The sequence below is a fragment of the Acipenser ruthenus genome, chromosome 21, assembly GCF_902713425.1.
Source record: "Acipenser ruthenus chromosome 21, fAciRut3.2 maternal haplotype, whole genome shotgun sequence".
Lineage (NCBI taxonomy): Eukaryota > Metazoa > Chordata > Actinopteri > Acipenseriformes > Acipenseridae > Acipenser > Acipenser ruthenus.
The window spans coordinates 23,907,854-23,921,132 of record NC_081209.1 but is presented as its reverse complement, the minus strand read 5'-3'; the positions used below and the strand labels follow the sequence as shown (position 1 = coordinate 23,921,132).

General features: G+C 37.9%; 1 protein-coding gene across 7 annotated transcripts in view; it reads left to right on the top strand.

Annotated features, from left to right (window-relative positions):
• Positions 1–13,063, top strand: part of LOC117429245 (unconventional myosin-Va-like) — a 68,339-nt gene extending 55,276 nt beyond the window's left edge. For 2 of the 7 annotated variants that reach the window (XM_058995154.1, XM_058995153.1), the window contains 12 exons: positions 913–993; positions 2,397–2,595; positions 3,746–3,820; positions 4,550–4,643; positions 4,841–4,990; positions 5,424–5,578; positions 5,976–6,065; positions 6,154–6,304; positions 6,837–7,119; positions 7,550–7,724; positions 8,070–8,150; positions 8,478–13,063. In XM_058995154.1, coding sequence (XP_058851137.1) covers positions 913–993; positions 2,397–2,595; positions 3,746–3,820; positions 4,550–4,643; positions 4,841–4,990; positions 5,424–5,578; positions 5,976–6,065; positions 6,154–6,304; positions 6,837–7,119; positions 7,550–7,724; positions 8,070–8,150; positions 8,478–8,630 — 1,687 coding nt within the window. In that variant the 3' untranslated portion in view covers positions 8,631–13,063. The remainder of the gene's footprint in view (positions 1–912; positions 994–2,396; positions 2,596–3,745; positions 3,821–4,549; positions 4,644–4,840; positions 4,991–5,423; positions 5,579–5,975; positions 6,066–6,153; positions 6,305–6,836; positions 7,120–7,549; positions 7,725–8,069; positions 8,151–8,477) is intronic. The other 5 variants (XM_058995156.1, XM_058995158.1, XM_058995157.1 and 2 more) reach the window with 3 other exon arrangements.
• The last annotated feature ends 216 nt before the right edge of the window (positions 13,064–13,279 follow it).

Genomic DNA, 13,279 nt, shown 5'->3' with positions numbered 1-13,279 from the left:
GAATAAGGACCTGTGTACATTTAACCTGTGCTTTTGTGCCACTGTTTTGCAAGATAATTAATTCAGGGAGGGTACCGTGTTGAAAAGGCATCTACCCTATTGCATGGCAGCATGGTTTGACATTGTTTGGAAGGTCTGAGTATCTGAACTACATCAGTGTGAGTGAAGGAGCATGATAACAGAATACACCAAGAGGACTGTGTCAAGCAGTCACTTTCAACAGCCCTTTACATAGCAAGAGTATTCATGATGGCCTCAATTTTACCACGTGACACTAAACCACCTATCAAAGCTTTCTCAGTGATGGCTGCTACATACAGACAAAACGTAAGGGACTGAATAACTTGCTATAGTGGCAGGTTATGCAATACTGTATGTCATGTAGTAATATGAGGTTTAGGTACTGCATAAGTTGTACACCGCTGTGTTTAAAAGTTATACTGACCAATTACAAGTATTTGGGGGGGGGGGGGGCTTAATGGTAACACTTTATATAAAGCAGGAGTGACCATGAATGAAGGTATGTCAACCTAACACACGTATTCATTGTACTGTAAGTGTTTTAGCATCAGCAATAAAAAAAACCAACACTACTCTGTCGATCACCTTACTGTTCCTTTTACTTTTCCTTATTTTTGTCATCAATTTTTATTTGCAGTTCTAAATTCAGTTGCAAACATCACGGAGCAGTGAGCATATTAACTGGATACAATAAAGCATCTTTGAAGAAAGCTACTTGTTCTTCTTAGTGGACGGTTTTGATACAAGTCAGGTTTAATACAGAGAAGCTTCCCCTTCTGCAATCATGTGTCATCCCTGTCCTTCTCATCTCCCTACCACCTCACCTCCTTCATGTGTCCCTGTGTTTTTATTTTGCTTTGTTTTTTGTTTGTTTTTTCGTTTGCTTGGAAGATCACCCCCTCAAGACTACCATGCGCTGAATGAGGACGGAGAGCTTTGGCTGGTTTATGAAGGGTTAAAGGAAACCAACAGGTTAACCTAATTTCTAAAGCATGGGGCTTTTCCCCCTGTCTGCTGTGTGTCTCTTACTAACCTCGCACTGTTTCAGCATGACCTTGCGCTGCCCCAGAGAGGCTTCAGCTGAACTCAGGGTGAGGGTACAGGACCTCGCTCGCCTGCAGCATAGAACCACCTTCTGTACTGGATGTATTTTTTTTTTTTGTTTCATTGTAGTTCCACATTAGAAACGTTCTCTCACAATATCAATCCACAATTTCAAGCATCGCACCACATTATCTTCAGTAACACATTTGTCGATCTAAACTTCTGTTAAGTATAACTGAAGTTTCTACAATATCACCTCCCATTTTCTTGTGGACATTTTTTGGAAGACTAGAGAGTTGCTTTACTTGTTCTTGTCATGTAACCGTATATTTCCAATTCAGAAATATCCAGAGGTTTTAAGGTGTTGTACTAAATAATATACACTAAAATTTCTTTTAAAAAATCCCCATTTGTACCAGAACCTATTTTATATGCATGTAGTCAATCAATCACAGTCAATCAACTCAGGTTTATTGAAACCTATTTAGGTTAAAGTTTTAACAGGATAAAAAAAAAAAAAAAATACGTAATAAATTTCAAATAATACATACAGGTATATAGTTTATAGTCTGTAGATGAGTGCAGTAGAATTGTTTTGTGTGGTGAAAACAGAGCAAATGCCTTCATTTGTAAAGGTAAATATTCCAATTTACCTTCACTTGCTTTAATAAAAAGTTTATAGTGGTGTTTCAGCCTTATTCCTCTAAACCCTCAATTGTGTTTTCAACTAGAAAGCAGATTATTACTTCTCATTGTATGCTAAAGAAAAGGAATTCCTATCAGCAAAGCGTAGGAATGGCACATGCAAGCTATCTGGTATCATGTTAATAGTGTATATTGTTGTTTATCCATAAAATTACAAAGGGAGGGTGCTCAAAAGGATTCTTAACAGCATCTGCACTCTAATAGACAGTAGCATGGGTTCTCGTTGTGAATTCTGCCACGTTTACCAGTGGGGTTTTTTCTTCTTTGAACCTGCTACAGCATCAAAAACGCCAACAGTGGCCTTTTTAAACAGTCATCAAGAATCATAATTACTGGGTGATTTTAGGCTGTCACTCAGCTTGAGAGATGGCCTGTCATGCCTAAGTGACAAGTCGTAGATAAAGGTGTGTGTGTGGGGGGGGGGGGGGGGGGGGGGTAGTGATAACTAATTTAGACAAACACACAAAGGAGGGTTCAGAGTTGTGCTTTCTTTTATTGCTAGCTTTAAAACGCGCTGCCGGCTTTGCTGCACAGCTGTTGGTGGATGAGCGCCCCCGGGAGGCTTGCTGTGAACGCTGCGCTCAATGTGTGTGTCTGTCTCTTTCTCTGCCCCTGCTGCTGTGCAGGCTCCTGGAGTCCCAGCTCCAGACTCTGAGGAAGAGCCACGAGAACGAGACGGAGGTGCTGCGCGAGGAGCTGCAGAGCGTCAAGGAGGACAACAACCGGCAGCAGCAGCTCCTGGCTCAGAACCTCCAGCTGCCCCCCGAGGCTCGCATCGAGGCCAGCCTGCAGCACGAGATCACCAGGCTTACCAACGAGAACCTGGTAGGTAGAGCAGCCCTTCCATGGGCACTGGCACTGCTGCGACATCCCGCATGAGGGAGACTGCAACACTACAATAGAAATATACCAGTGCGATAGTAGGAATATACACAGCGGTGGCCAAAAGTTTTGCATCACCCTATAGGATTAACACATTTTGCTTCATAAAGTCGAATGAAACTGGCTGAATAATGTTACGTTAACATATTGAGTTACATTTCGAAATCTAACATGAAATACTGTACTACTACTTATGGCAATATCATGTTGTAGTTTTATTTGATTACATGATGTTAAACAAAATATCTAAATTATGATCATATCATTTTATATTTGTGTTTCAATCCCAAAAATCGAGATGATGCAAAACTTTTGGCCATAGCTGTATGTATGTATATTCATAGTCTTTTTAAATTTATTAATAAAATGCAAAAAGAAAACAGTCTGTCCAGTGGCAGATGCTATTTCTTGATTTTCATTGAATAAAAATCAATTCTATAAACTAATTTCTTCTTTTATTTTTCCGACAGTACAGATTTTGTTTTAAACTTAAAAATAGATATTTGATCAAATCTATTATTTGAGTATTGGTCAAACTACTACACCTTATTTTAGCACAAGATTATTCAATTGATCTACTGTATCTAAATACAGAAATCATTTAAAGCATTAAAATACGTCCCTCCCTGGCGTTACAGAGAAACACAGGGACTGTTGTGTTTGCATTATATAACCGTACACTCTCCTGCACAAAGCACATTTTTAATCTAATCAATGACAGTAGTTGGAATAGTTTTTGGTTTGACGCTGTTTAGATCAAATGAATAGGCATGTGCTGTTGTCTTTTTGCTACAAAATGTGTTTGTTGATTTAGAGAGTGGTTTTGTTGCCTGCTTATTTTATTTTATGATTTAAAAGTTTATCAATAAAATAATTAATTATAAATTAACCAAGGCAATACTCCATGGGGGCAGCCTATGGGGAAGGTCAATTACAAAAAAACAACACACACACACACAAAAAAAACAATGTACAATTTAGAAGTTATCCTGGATGGTGGTGATAAAGAATAAACAATCAACAACCTGGCAACAAGACCTGCCCCAGTGCCTAGTAGAACATACAACAGCAGACATCTCCCCCTATTTTGCAGTACTTTGAGGAATTATATGCAGATGACCCCGCGAAGTATCAGTTCTACCGGATTTCGCTTTACAAACGGATCATTGTATGTAGATCTGACTGGACTCTGTGTCCTCCCTGTCGTTCCCTCTTCTCTTCTCTTCCTGACCTGGATGCACTAACCGGAGAGTGGCCTGCCTGCACTCCTTGGAAGAATCTCCCTGAAACTAAAGACACTGTGATTCTGTTTGTTTTTTCACCCCACAGCGACGATGTCCTGTCTGTTCACGTCTCGTGTTGTTTCAGCACCCGGAGCTTTACTAATACACTGTCACAGGGTGATGGAAGCACAGTCGGCTTTCTATTATGTCTTATAAGTATTTTGGAATTTTACAGTATGGAGTTGGCATTTTATTTTGATAAACAAGCAAGTCTTCCTTTTTGCAACTTCTCAAACCAAGTATTGAACCTCTATGCTGTTTAGTCAGTCTTTTAAATTTTTTTTTAACAGGGACTGGCTCTCTAGTTTTATAACATAACACTACATATTTATTTTAGAAAACCTTATTTATATTATGATACCCGTTTTTGACACACTTTGTTTCCATCATCCATTTTTAGAGTGCTGAAAGCTGTTCTGAATCAAGCTCTTAAACTTTTAACAAGATGGCAACCACCGACCTCCACCCCTTCTAAAATGGCATCTTTATGCTATGATAGATTTACTAATGCCCCTCCTGTTGTGCTGTCGCCGATCCCAGCTGAAAATCCCCAGTAAGTCTGCCCTGGATACAGTTTCTTAAATGAGAATAATATATTGCCTTCTTACTTATAGGATCTCATGGAACAGCTGGAAAAACAGGACAAGACTGTTCGCAAACTAAAGAAGCAGCTGAAAGTATTTGCAAAGAAGATTGGGGAGCTAGAAGGTACGTACATGCTTGAATTGGGTCCTGAACTAAAAGCTGGAAAGATGTGCCTTTTTAAAGATATTTTAGATATACTGGTTGTTGTGGGAGGTGAGTAATGTACTAAATACAGTATTTAAAGAGCATCCCATGTTCTACAGTGACTAGTCTTAGCGTTTTGCATCTCAGTGTTATGTTGTCATCTGTTTTCTCCACAGTAAGCAGTCAGATAGAGAACGTGTCTCCAGGCCAGATCATCGACGAGCCGATCCATCCAGTCAACATTCCCAGAAAGGAGAAGGATTTCCAGGGAATGCTGGAGTACAAGAAGGAGGATGAATCCAAACTGGTGAAAAACCTCATCCTAGGCAAGTGAAGACAGGCATTCGATAAGCAAACAGTACATTTGGCGTTTAATACAGATGACCAGACCAGTCAAAGCTCTGGTCTTTACTGACATAGTCACGAATTGTTGTGGGCATTGGTTTCTCCGTTTCTTAAATGCCTCATCTCCAAATGTCTGCCTCACAGTCAAAAGCTTAACTACTGTAAAACTACCACTAAAAATGTCAGCATTATTTCTAACTTGAGTTAGGATAATTCCGGTTGCTAGTTGGCCTAAGTCTGACATTTCAATATTAAAAAAAAAAAGTTTTTCAAAAGTCACAACTCTCACTGCTAAATTGTGACGACTTAAAGTTAATTTAGTCGGAAAGTGGCAGACATTAGAAAGCAGAGCAAATCATATTTGACATTAAGCTTGTTGTCAGTATTTGTCTTTTCTTATTTATTTATTTTCAGAGCTAAAACCACGGGGTGTGGCTGTAAACCTGATTCCTGGCTTACCGGCCTACATCCTCTTCATGTGTCTCAGGCATGCAGATTATGTGAACGATGACCAGAAAGTGCGCACTTTGTTAACCTCAACTATTAATGGCATCAAGAAGATCTTAAAGGTATGTGGTTTTATTGATATTACCAAGTCAAGTCTAGGTACAATAATTCTTAAATAAGGTTTGTGTAAACTGGAAAGTGTAAATGACCGAATATTTTGGTAAAAGCAATTTAAATTGGAGTATGAATCAAGACCCCATACTGTACCTATATGTTTTTATAATGGGGACCATACATAACAGTGTGGTATTGAAATGGCATGGTGTAGTGATCTATAGAATTGGAGCTTTCAACACTGCAGACCTGTAAAGAGGTTCAGGTCTTGGGTGTGCCCTTTTGATATTTTATATTGAACTTTATCCATGTAAGAAACTGAAACTATGTGTTGTTTTCTTTGTGATTTACTTAGTGCTGAAGGTGTTCAAGCTGCTTATTTGTTCATTCTTGTATTTTATCTAGAAAAGAGGCGATGACTATGAAACAGTCTCGTTCTGGCTGTCTAACACCTGCCGGTTCCTGCACTGTTTGAAGCAATACAGCGGAGAAGAGGTAAACCCATTCCGTACATTTTGTGGAAGTTGCTCTGTGGTTTAACTGTATTCTACTGTAATTGACACCTGTTTTCTGATTACCACAGTCCTTTATGAAGCACAACACCCCCCGACAGAATGAACACTGCCTCTCTAACTTCGACCTGGCAGAGTACAGGCAGGTCCTGAGCGACTTGGCCATCCAGATTTACCAGCAACTCGTGAAGGTCATGGAGAACATCCTTCAGCCAATGATAGGTGAGACTTAATAACATATACACCTGTCATTAAGAATTCAACAGCGTGTGATCACATGAACATTTTCCTTTTCTTTGTCTTGAGAAGGGAATGTCTTTTGAATGCTTTATTGTTTGATAACATTACTGTTTTGCGTGCTCTGGGTAAAGCACAGAAACGCTGCAATATGATTGGTCGAAACACTCCCAGCATATTAATGATGATGGTGATTAAGGTCTCCGTGGGTATAACCAAATTACATTCTACTTTGCATAATTCATGCACTTTCTTCAAAGTCTTTTTTGGTTCAACTGATTGATTATCAAATGTACTTTTTAATAGCTGAACTTCTCATAAATTATAGTCTGTGCTTTAAGACACTTCTTCTTCAGTGTTTTTAAATTAATACTTGTTTAAGTTCTTTTGGATGAAATCTACTTGTGTCGTTGATGAGCCAGGCATGCATTTTAATGGATTAAAAGTGAGGGCTACAATGAGATACAGTGTCTGTGTACCCAAACGAATTGTGTGTCATCTCTGTGTATGTTTGCAGTTTCGGGAATGTTGGAACATGAGACGATCCAGGGTGTGTCGGGAGTGAAGCCCACTGGCTTGCGTAAGAGGACCTCCAGTATTGCGGATGAAGGCACCTACACGCTGGACTCCATCCTGCGTCAGCTGAACTCCTTCCACTCCACCATGTGCCAGCACGGCACGGACCCGGAGCTCATCAAGCAGGTCGTCAAGCAGATGTTCTACATCATCGGGGCCGTCACCCTCAACAACCTACTGCTACGCAAGGACATGTGCTCCTGGAGCAAAGGAATGCAGATTAGGTGGGTTCCAGTCTGACTTTTCACTGTCATTTTACTGCCAGAGCAGAGCATACAATAGCTGCTGTGGGTTTCACATTGGGGTATTTTGGTTTCTGTAGGCTTTCATTAGTTTGAACTGTTTTTTTTATTTCTGGTGGACCTGCATTTAGGCATTTATTCCATAAGGCTTGTTCCAAAACAGTTGAAGCAAGACATACATTCTCAAGCAGTGTTGCAGTATATACAAAGTGCACAGTGTACTTGGGGTACCGGTATACGATTCTAAACAGTACACTGTGGTGTTTTTGATAGGGAAGTATGCAGGCTCTAACCTGTGGCTCCTCAATCATGTTTCTAGTCTGGGTAATTTCCAAGGCTAGATGATAAACCGTTTGGCTTCAAACAGTAGGAAGAACACTGTATAAAGGACTTCCATTGCTTTCCTTTTCAGGTACAATGTGAGCCAGCTTGAGGAATGGCTAAGGGACAAGAATCTAATGACAAGTGGTGCTAAGGAGACATTGGAGCCTTTGATCCAGGCAGCTCAGCTGTTGCAGGTGAAGAAGAAGACCGATGAGGATGCGGAGGCGATCTGCTCCATGTGCAATGCTCTTTCAACTGCACAGGTACACCTTTTTAAACTAGTTTTAGTAGAAGCCAGAAGTTCAGTTTAGAAATAGTTGCCATGACATTTGGAAAATGTAAATACATTTTATTTACTGTTTCAAATAAATGAAAGGAATTTTAAACTAATTGTTTAGTTCTAGAAAATGTGTTTTTAAATTTTTGTTTATGCTTCTTTAAAAATTGCTTTAAAAAATTATATTTTGTATGCTGCAAGTGTTATGCAGGCATACATTTTTCAGCTGCCAATACCTATACTGTGATATTTATATCCTTCCCGGGAAGTACTGTATATTAGTTGCATGATTTGTGTTTTCTCATTTATGTAACTGGCTTTTCTCCAACAGATTGTAAAAGTGCTGAATCTGTACACTCCAGTAAATGAGTTTGAAGAAAGGGTTTCTGTAGCGTTTATACGTACCATACAGGTAAGATCATTTTGAATTCTGTAGAGTTCATCAATTCACCTGCTTTTTCAATTGTATATTCCTTTTTTAATTCCATTTCCATGCTTTTATAATGCTTTGATTTTCCAATGAATAATGCTCAAACCTGGGAACATAGCCAAGGCAAGGTTCAGAAATTAGACTGTAAGAAAAAAGTCATGCAGTTGTAACATTTAGCCACCAGGTTATACATTTTCAGAGAAAAAAAGGGTATATTTAAAACTAGGAATAGGATAATTGAGACATTCCATTGTGGACAGGAACACAGATTAGAAAAGTAAATCATTATTTCTCTCTCTTCTTCGGCAGATACGTTTACGAGACCGGAAAGAATCGCCCCAGTTACTAATGGACACCAAAAACATCTACCCAGTTACATTCCCATTCAACCCCTCTTCCCTTGCACTGGAAACCATTCAGATCCCCAGCAGCCTCAACCTGTTATTCCTCACTCGTGTCTAAAGGAAGTGACTGCTAAACTCATGCTTTGGTTGACAGCCAGTTTATGTATATGTTGCAGAAACAGCCCTACATCCAGTCACGTAGAGTTCAGTATTAGCAGCAGGCAAAGCTGTGAAATCATGCACTTCAAAATTGATAATTGAGAGGAATAACAAAATAAGCCCAGTCCAATCTAATGCATGTAACAAGTTTTATTAGATATGCCAGATATGTCACCTTAATGAGTATTTGGCATCATTTCTGAGACTGGCTGCACAAATTGTAATGTACTGTATCTGGAAAAATACTTTTATGGTTATGCTTTTGTTTTTACAATGGTCATTTGAACACTCACGCCAAGTGATGCATGGATGTTAAGCAGGAAGTCAGTTACAAATTAAACAGTTTGGGTGAATGTTACCAAACTTGAAAACAACAAGGATACTAAACTGTACAGTCTATTAGTTATTTTAAATGAAAGCAGTGGAGAAAGCATAGTTAGGGAGAAGTGTGGCCTCCCATCTCTATCGCAAGCTGACATGTACAGTTAGCTTCTCTTACAATAGCAAATGTATGTCTTGCATTTCTTCCAACACCTCTTCATTTTTGGTGACTTGTTTTTCTTTTTTTTTATCAGCCTGTGTTTTCTTTACAATAATTTCACATGGAAAGAGTTACACATTGTTGGAAATTGGAAATGTTAGAAATATGACTTTGCCTGACTGGATCGGGCATTGTAGACACTGCCTGCAACATAGATCTCAAGAAAGCCACTTATTCTGTTTCAGGTCAAGACCTGACAACTAAAGCATGTGGGTTACAGAGTATAGTATGCGCAGATTTGAGTCGTGAACATGTAGAAAAGTCATGCTCAAATCGTAAAACATTTAACAACATTGTAAATTTCTCTTACATGTTAAGGCAGACTTAAATATAATCTATTGATTTGGTTGAGGGGCTGTCTCCCATTTCCCACCCAAAAATAATTGTAAAAGAGAAGAGGAGGAGGAGGAGGAGAACAGGAACTGGAACTGGAACTGGTTATGCTTTAAACAATGTATCAACTGGAAAAGTAAACTGGTAATATATAGAATACATTGTCAAATAGCTTTCTTATTTATGTCATTAAGATATGTAGAAATACAGATGGTCCTAGCCTACTATTTAATATAGATACTTATTTGTTAGTATTGTGGGTTTACTTAGAACGCCTAGATAGCTACTGTGTCTTGTATAACTTGCATAGCTAGAACAATGTACTAATTTAGCACTGCAATGTAGAGTATTAAGACATAGTTCTCTTGAATATCAATATTGTTTACAATTAAAACATTAGCTTGATTTTATGTGAGTGTCACTGTAACACTTCAAAAAGTTTTTCTCCATGGTAAAGGCTCAAAGAAATAATATTGATTGTCCAATACTATTTATTATAATGTGCTGAGATTTCTAGTACGACTGCACACTCCTTAACGTTAAGGGTAAATGCATAGGGTTACAATGCACAGTCTACACTGTAATACAATGCTGTTGCTAAAATCATTCAATCAGTTTGCCTTATACCAGTAATCTAATGCTGAACTATTCACAACCATATCCAGTGTTGAAAGGACCAGGTGATACTTCTTTGGTGCCTTTACCATGTACAGTAAGCCTCATTTAAGCACAAAAGCACACTGGATGTCTCATGTATAAGATAAAGGTTACTTTTTTTTTAATGGAGGTCTTTAAAAATGTATGGACAGATTTAAGTTATTTGTTTCAGTATTATTGACATGAGTTCTGTTACACCGGATCTTATCCACTTCTAGCATGTTTGATTTAAGGATATTGTTAGTAGGTCGTGTGTAACAGAAGACATTTTTTTAAGAGAATATAAGCATAACCCTGACTGTATAGCATAACTGATATCATGCTGCCTGCATTGTTTCAATTGCACAGTGAATGCTGCTCTGACCAATTGCCCCCAAGCTTTCTTTTTTTTATAGATAGTTTTTTGCTGGTATAATTTGTGTGCCAATTAAAGAAGGATTTATGTGGGAAATAAATAAATAATAATAATAATAATAATAATAATAATAATAATAAAACTTGACATTGCTTATGACCTTTTTTTGCAGATACAATGACAAAAGCTGATAAAGTAGTTATCACTGCCAGCTTAGAAAGCAGCCCAGCCACTCTCATGATCTTGCTTTCCAGGGTCACTGTACACTGCATGAATGCCTGTAATATTGGCAAGGTGTTTTTTTTTATAGAATGTATTTCAGTAGCATTGGTACCATGGATTGCTCCCAAGCTGATGCAGACAGTTTCACACTGGAAAGCCTTGTTCGATTCACATGTGCACGGTAATTAGCAGTGAAGCACTCCTGGAACATACTGTATTTATACGATACACCTTAATTGTCAGCTGCGTTTGCACTATCAAGACAAGGCTTTGTACATTTTTCTAGGGACTGGTTGTAGGGGCAACCTGGTTGCCTCACTGATATTCAGATATTTGCTCACTGTCGGCACTTGAGCTCCAGGGACTACAATAAGAAAACTGATTACAAAAAAAAAATGTGCTCAAAACATTGTAAAGTAAAATTGGCTACTGAACGTCAAAAAAAGGTTCTGATCCATGCATATTTTTATTGCTCAATCCCCTTAGAGGTACATATCAAGGCCACTGGGACCAGCACAGGCACATTGTAAGTTGTCCCTACTGTGTATTGTCACAACGGAACTCTACATTTTTATAATGAAATATTGCGTTCGGAACTACTGACTGAATGGATTGATGGTGTTCTGATACAATCCACAGAACTGGAAAATACTGACTATACTAGAAACTAAATTACAGTCTTCTCTACCTAAATGCTTTGATTTTATTCATGTTCATATTTTTATAAAAGTATTGGTTTATTTATACTCCGTAAATGTCTTTATAAAGCCTTACCTGATAACAGCACGTCAAGTACAACAGTTGGCAGCTGATACAGTGTTTGTGGTTGCGTCGTTGAGATAGTTATGTGTTTCTGTTAAAGGGTAATTCTCAAATGTTGTTATATCTGTTAAATAAACAGCTAATAAGTGCAGTCCTCTGGGCACTGCGCTACCAGCAACAGTATTTTTTTTTTCCTTTCAGAAATTAAAGAGAAGGAGGTTTGTGAGACACAAACCTTGGGTTAGAAGTTGTTTTCGGGCATAATCAGGACCACAAAAATGTTTAAATGTCAGTTTGCCTTTGAAACATATCGCAAGGCTATTTGTATGGGATATTTGCTTTGTATTTTTATGTCTTCATATGTCCTTTAAGTTGTATGTGTTTGCATGTTTTCTGTACAGCTTATTTTTTGTGTGTTTTAAACATGTCCAGTGACACAAATATTTATTATATATCATTATTGGAATCATATCAGGACTTTGCAAGAGAGCAGTTCCACTAGATAAAGAGATTTTAATTGTGCTCCACAGTTACCACTACAATTAGTGTTTGCTTGGGTTTCAAATGTGTTGCTGCTTATTTGAGTAGTTAATAGTGAACACATTCTAGCCCCAGAAAAGTGTATGCTTTCATCTTCCAATGGGTGTGTTTGCTAGCACCATAAGTACAAGGTTTATTTGTGTCTACAGGTCTGTTGAAAACCTTGATGCGAGAGGCATTCAGAAACTGCCAAAGAGAATGATAACCCCTACTGCATATCCAAAACACCTTATTAACCCTTTCATGACTGGGATCGCACAGTATGTACATGTAAAATGTGGTTTTTGTGTTTATTTTTTATTTTTAAAACTGCATTTTACTTTGCATATATTATGTTGACACCAATAAATAATACATGCTGCTGTATGTTACATCAAACACTTAGTCTGTAAGGTGTTCAAGTAATTTATATTTTAAAGGTTTTTATGACATATGGTGAATGTGTGATATTAGACTCATAACACTACAGCTGTTCACTACAAGCAAATGGTATGACTGATGTTGATGATCGGACTGTGCTTCCCAATTTTAGGAATGAAAAGTAAAAATTAAGCTGTGTTTTTTTTTTTATTATTACAGCAGGCATTGGTTAATTAATACAATGTTATTTGCCTTGACAATTGGTTTATACATGCTCATCTTTTAAAGGTACTGTTTTACATGATGGAGATTGCAAACACTCTTATTTGGAGGCTGAATGTATAAAATGATAATATTGCTGTAACTCTTCGTGTGGTTAACAGAATGCAGAACAAACTGGAGCTGGTAGAAACGTATTTGCTTCTGACAGACTCATTTTCCCAACTAACTCGTGTGTACCTTCAAATAATAACCCATAAATAAGGACTAATGTGCTTAAGTCAAGATCTAAACTGGTGTAGTTCCTGGTAGCTGTAATGAAGTAATTGTGCACCATAAAAATGTAATAAGGTACGAACAAATGTCAAAGTTGTATAAACAAATAAAGGAATTCAGCACTGTATATACAGTTATTGGGTTGTTTTTTTTCAGTGTGCCTTCTTAACATCTCAGGTAGTTTTGTGTTCTAGCAAGACAATGAATATTATGTACCATCCCCAGAGGAAGAATGTCTAATTTCACAAAATGTTCAATTTCTATACACAGTTGAAATCCTACAACAAATAATACCCAAGAACTGAAGCAGATTCCTTCAGCAATTAGCAAGCACTGTATGAAA